General features: G+C 41.3%; 1 protein-coding gene across 1 annotated transcript; it reads left to right on the top strand.

Annotated features, from left to right (window-relative positions):
* Nucleotides 1-244: 244 nt before the first annotated feature.
* On the top strand, nucleotides 245-5,240 carry rskra (ribosomal protein S6 kinase related a). The gene is given in 8 exon segments (XM_055045299.1): nucleotides 245-268; nucleotides 322-370; nucleotides 373-554; nucleotides 624-704; nucleotides 894-962; nucleotides 1,171-1,240; nucleotides 1,592-1,683; nucleotides 5,175-5,240. Coding segments are annotated over 8 exon segments (633 nt in total).
* The last annotated feature ends 1,181 nt before the right edge of the window (nucleotides 5,241-6,421 follow it).

Raw genomic sequence — 6,421 nt, 5'->3', positions numbered from 1 at the left:
TTGTATGAATAATTATTACATAACCTGTCTGACAAAATGAAGTAGGCATGAAAATTCCAAACAATATTGACAACCATCAAATGTTAAGAGCAGGCCAGAATGACCAAACGGTGTCGAGAAAGACTTCAATAAATCATTAAAAGCCACAACAGACAAACATGATCTCAGCCCAAATGGATGATTTTGTTCAAATTACTAGTTGAATAAATAATCTCAGAAATTTGAACTAGACACGCCTGTCGTTATGACGTGGCAAATCAGGAATCCTGTTTGTGATGTTCCACCACGGACGAAAGCGACTTGATTTTTGGTTTTCATCAGAGAGAGGATCCACCAGCTCCACGTCGCTTCAGTCATGGCTTCCTGTCATCCGAGTCGCTCGCAGACTCGGATGCTTTGCTGTGTTTTCTCAGCCTGTGGGAGTGGACCTGGAGCCGCTTCCTCTAGGTGACAGGGAAGGAGTGTCTGAGAAAGAGAAACCTCCTCCAGGCCTCATTTTGCTCTTCCTGCCAGAGTTTCCACAACGTAAATCTCCATCAGAGGACTGCTGTCAGGTGGGGATTTGGTATGGAAACCCAACTAGCTGGTGTGGGAAAGTGACCTCATTTTTTTTCTGCTTCCAGGCCCTCGATGTCATCGCTAAAGGCTCTCTTGGACCCGTCCTGAAAGTCAGGGTTGTTCATCAGGAGGTTTGGCCTGCTAAGGTTGATTGACATGTTACTCTAAAAGAGGAAAGAGAAAGAAAAGGATATGAAATTACAAAATCCATTAGGACGATAATAATAAAATTAGGCATCACAAAAAAAAAACTTTAAAATACAACCTTAAAAAAAAAGAATAAGAAATTTCTCAACTTGTACTGCTTTTAATAATAGATATGTGTTGTCACATAGGTTCTACCGAAGGCAGAGATCTTAAAACATGGAGTGCTGGAGCAAACGAAAGAAGAAGATATAATTCAGGTGGTTTTTCTCCATTTTTCAGAAAATGGCTCTCAAAAACGATGCTAACCTCAACTATTATAGCTCAGAGGCTTTTTCAGGTTTAAAGGAGGGACGTATTGTTTTTGCATTTAATGCATGTTTTGTGCATTTAAGTGCACAAAACAAAGCCAGTTCAAATACTACTTCCATGTTTAGCTGTTCAGTCTCATTTGTCTCTGCTTTGCAGAGGCAGCTCAGACATCCGTTTATTCACCGTGTGCAGGTCTGCTGGCAGACACAGAACCACCTCTTCATCAGTGAGTCAAAGCTGTAAAGATTCCTACTTCATACAAATCCCAGCTCTCCGTTTTAAGGAAGTACTCTGAGATCCAGATCCAGTGATAGTTAGTAGACATTTGACAGAAAACGACAACAAGAAAAAAAAAGTTGAACGTGACCAAATGTGGAAAACATTCATGTCAGGTTCATGACTGTTTTTGGCCTTTCCCTTCCTCGCCAACATCAGGTGGGGGGGGATCTCATTTTCTATGGTTTCCCTTGCAATTTTCTAATTTCACATATTAATTCAGTCGCCTGTGCTGACCTGATTGAACTCATCAGCGGAGACCTAATAAGTGTCTGTGCTAATCTGTGTTATCCCCCTGCAGTGTTGGAATACTGCAGCGCTGGAGACGTGCACTGGTTACTGAAGGGCCAGTTTGACCAGGACCAGGTTCGACTCCTTGCTGCAAAGCCTTGGGTATATGCCTTGGGTGTGTGTGTGTGTGTATATATATATATATATATATATATATATATATATATATATATATATTATTATTATATATATTATTATTCCCTTCTCACCCACCGCGGGTGGTTCTTATCCTCTGAGCTCGGGTCCTCTACCAGAGGCCTGGGAGCTTGAGGGTCCTGCAGTATCTTGGCTGTGCCAAGGACTGCACATTTCTGGACTGAGGTGTCTGATGTTGTTCCTGGGATCTGTTGTAGCCACTGCTCCAGTTTGGGGGTTACTGCCCCGAGGGCCCCGATGACCACAGGCACCACTGTGGTCTTCACCTTCCAGGCCCTCTCCAGTTCCTCCCTGAGGCCCTGGTATTTCTCCAGTTTCTCGTGCTCCTTTTTCCTGATGTTGCAATCACTTGGTATTGCTACATCTACCACAACGGCTTTCCTCTGTTGTTTATCCAGATCGACAATGTCTGGTTGGTTTGCCATTACCATTTTGTCTGTCTGGATCTGGAAGTCCCACAGGATCTTAGCTCTGGCGTTCTCCACCACCTTTGGGAGTGTTTCCCACTTTGATCTCGGGGTTTCCAGTCCATATTCTGCACAGATGTTTCTGTACACTATGCCTGCCACTTGGTTATGTCGTTCCATGTACGCTTTCCCTACCAGTATCTTGCACCCTGCTGTGATGTGCTGGACTGTCTCAGGGGCCTCCTTGCACAACCTACACCTTGGGTCTTGTCTGGTGTGGTAGATCTGGGCCTCTATTGCTCTGGTGTTTAGGGCCTGTTCCTGGGCGGCCAGGATGAGGGCCTCTGTGCTGTCCTTGAGTCCAGCTTTTTCCAGCCATTGGTAGGATTTACTGATATCAGCCACTTGGGTTATTTGCTGGTGGTACATCCCATGTAGGGGCTTGTCCTCCCATGATGGTATCTCTGGCACCTCAACCTCCGTTCCCTGTTGTCTGAGACATTCACTGAGCACATTGTCTGTTGAGGCTTTGTCCCTGATGTATTTATGGATCTTAGTTGTTTCGTCCTGGACAGTGGTTCTCACACTCACTAGTCCTCTGCCTCCTTCCTTGCGGCTCGTGTACAGTCTCAGGGTGCTGGATTTGGGATGGAACCCTCCATGCATGGTTAGTAGCTTTCTAGTCTTAATATCTGTGGCTTTTATCTCCTCCTTTGGCCAGCTAATTATTCCAGCAGGGTATCTGATTACTGGCAGGGCATAGCTGTTTATCGCACGGATTTTGTTCTTGCCATTGATCTGGCTTCTCAGGACTTGCCTTATTCGTTGAAGGTATTTAGCTGTGGCTCCTTTCCTTGTGGCCTCATCGAGGTTGCCATTTGCTTGTGGTATACCTAGGTACTTGTAACTGTCCTCTATGTCTGCTATTGTTCCTTGTGGGAGTGAGACTCCTTCTGTGTGGATGACCTTCCCCCTCTTTGTGATCAGCCGACCACACTTCTCTAGTCCGAATGACATCCCAATGTCAGTGCTGTAGATCCTGGTGGTGTGGATCAGTGAGTCGATGTCTCGCTCACTCTTGGCATACAGCTTGATGTCATCCATGTAGAGGAGGTGACTGATGTTGGCCCCATTTTTGAGTCGGTATCCGTAGCCAGTCTTGTTGATAACTTGGCTGAGGGGGTTCAGGCCTATGCAGAACAGTAGCGGGGACAGAGCATCTCCTTGGTATATGCCACATTTGATGGACACTTGTGCAAGTGGTTTGCAGTTGGCTTCAAGGGTGGTTTTCCACAGCTTCATCGAGTTTGCAATGAAGGCTCTCAGAATCCTGTTGATGTTATACATCTCTAGGCATTCAATGATCCAAGTATGCGGCATTGAGTCATAGGCTTTCTTGTAATCGATCCAAGCCATGCACAGGTTGGTGTGTCGGGTTTTGCAGTCTCGGGCAACTGTGCGGTCTACGAGGAGTTGGTGTTTGAAGGAGTTGGTGTATATATATATATATATATATATATATATATATATATATATATATATATATATATATATATATATATATATATATATATATATATATATATACACGATATATCTATATATATATATATATATATATATATATATATATATATATATATATATATATATATATATATATCAACTTCCATAAGAGAGGTACTTTAGCTTATCAGAGGCAATTGTTGGCTGCCAGGAAACCACCGAGATGACTTCAGATGACTGTAAAACATGTAGCCGCTTCTTTAGACTTCAACTTACAAATGTTCTTATTCCCATATATATCAATTTGTATGCCTTTTATCCCTTCATCCACATGAAAACTTTAATATCACCACAAATGCTTATTTTTTAAAAATCTCCTTTTTTATTTGCTCCTCTGCTGGTCTATGAGTTGCACAGTGGAGCGTTGGACAGACTGTGTACAATTTACAAAAAACTATTTGTATTGTGGTTTTTAAAGAAATATTTAAAATGAATTTAATACCAATTATTTTCTACTCTGTTTTAATCGAACACCTGTTTTTATTGTTTTTTTATTTCTGAAATAAGAAATTAGAAAAAGAAATGCAGATGGCACTCAAAATGAATTATTAAATTACTCTACAACACCCTCTAGTGGTTCATCGAAAATATAGCTGGCACAGCATGCTAGTGATTCCCCACATGCGACTGACAGCATTTAGGCTTACATTAGCATTTTGGCTAATTTGAGCTTATACACTAATTTTAACATACTGAATGGTTCATGTCAGTCAATATGCTTGTGACTCTCTACAGGCTATTGACTACAATTTAGCTAAGTTTAGCATTGATGCTAATGTTTAGCATCAGAACACTGGGTCCAAACCGACATTCACGCTTTGGCAGGCCCTGGTTAAATTTATTCAGGAATTCTCTAGTATTTATTGTGCTATTATGAGGTGTAGTTGCTGGTTGGTTTCAAATCATTGCCATCACTTCATAACCTCACTATGTTTGAAATGAAGGTGTCAGAATGATAGCTGGATGTTCTGCCATAAAGCAGAATTTAAGGTTCTGGTTCTATCCAAGTTCTGAAGGACTGAAGTATTCTAATACCATCATACTATCACCACCATCTTTGACAGTAGGTGTTATGGGTATTTTTTTTTCATTTCTTGAAATGCTTTAGATGTAACAAAACGTTTGGCTTTGAAAAAGTTAGAATATTCTCCCCACAGCCTTCGGTAAACGTGGGTTCACTTGATGTTTGGTGGCCAACTTTCAGCCTCCACACGACCTACTTAAAGGATCCCTCCTAAACCCATTTAGGACATCCATAATAGGATGGAAAATGAAGCACCAGATAAAGTCTCATCATTAAACGTCTTTAATTAGTTAACACGGGGCAAAAAATAACTCCTAAGGTTCCTACGGGAAATAACCGAGTATAATTGCTGAACTTCACAGAGCCGTGGGTCTATTTCAGAACCTTGTCTGCTGCATAGGAGAGCGACGGCTCCTCCCTGACACTGAATTCCCTCTCAGGCCTTTGTCTTAGACAGGTCCACCAAGTCTGTGTTGTGGCTGTGCGGGTGGGACGCAGTCCAGTGACCCACATCTGCCTTCACCGACACACTGACCCAAAATAGAGGAGAGAGGAGTGAGGAGTCCCCAGGAAAAGACGGATGAGTCGACTCACCTGAGGGTTGGTAAATAGCGCCATTACATAACTGAGCGCCTAACAGAAGCAGTTTTATTAACCATGGAGTGGAAGTAAACAGATCAGGCTGAGGGACTGGGGGTGGAGGATGTTTGAATGAACAACATTTAAGCAAAATCAATGATTACACAATTGTTTTTACCCGTAATTATCTTCCTATAGCAGCATACTTTTCAAGTTTAACTTTCCATGAGCGTCTAATTAGTAACCTCTGACTTTCTGTTTCCCTGGAGTATAACTATGACAGAGCAGGGGATGAATTCAGTTAACCCCTGACTATTAGGCTGAGGAAAAACGCCCAGAAAAAATATGTTAGATCTTATGATTATACATTTAAATGTGTGCTACAGTATGCTAGAATTGCATCTAAAATTTGGTTAGGTGAAAGACATAAGACTGAAGTTTATGTACAAGAGAAACATACCAATCTGATATCAATATCTGTATCGCCCCTGATATTGAAAAAGAATTCTAGATGTGATATGGGTGACAACGTGCCTGATCCATAACGGAACATCTATTCAGTCTAATTCTATGCTGTGTGCTCTGAGTGACATCAGGCTTTATTATTTATTCTATATTATATTTAGAATTTCTAATTGCTCTTTCTGAACCATTTCAAGGATAGTATGTTGCCGTTTATTTTTCCATAACCAAGATAGTCGGCCTATTGTTTCAGTTTATCATTTGTTTCACATTGGCTGTTTTAATCCTAACTGCTCTGACTGAACAAATTAAAGTTTTGCTGTTTTCACATGTTTGACCAAGATTGTGAAGCTATTGATGTATTCTGGTGTTCTAACTCTGGGACAGAGTTAGTAAATAAATGTGTAATTTAGTACATTTATGTTTGTGTTTAAAAAATAAAAGTTTGAAGTCAGTTTTTCAGTATTAGATCAGTATCGGCTAATGCTAAACCTTAGATATCGGAAGTGAAAAACGTGGATCGGTGCATCCCAGTCACCCTGTGGGCCTGTTTCTCCCACAGAGAATCTTGTTGGCGTTTGGCATCATGACTGAAATACCAGAACACTTTTAGAAAAACATTACTAATGGACTAAAAATAGACCAT

The sequence above is a fragment of the Poeciliopsis prolifica genome, unplaced genomic scaffold, assembly GCF_027474105.1.
Source record: "Poeciliopsis prolifica strain line A6 unplaced genomic scaffold, Auburn_PproV2 SCAFFOLD022, whole genome shotgun sequence".
NCBI lineage: Eukaryota > Metazoa > Chordata > Actinopteri > Cyprinodontiformes > Poeciliidae > Poeciliopsis > Poeciliopsis prolifica.
Note: the sequence above shows the minus strand (reverse complement) of the source record. Positions and strands in the feature narration are given on the sequence as shown.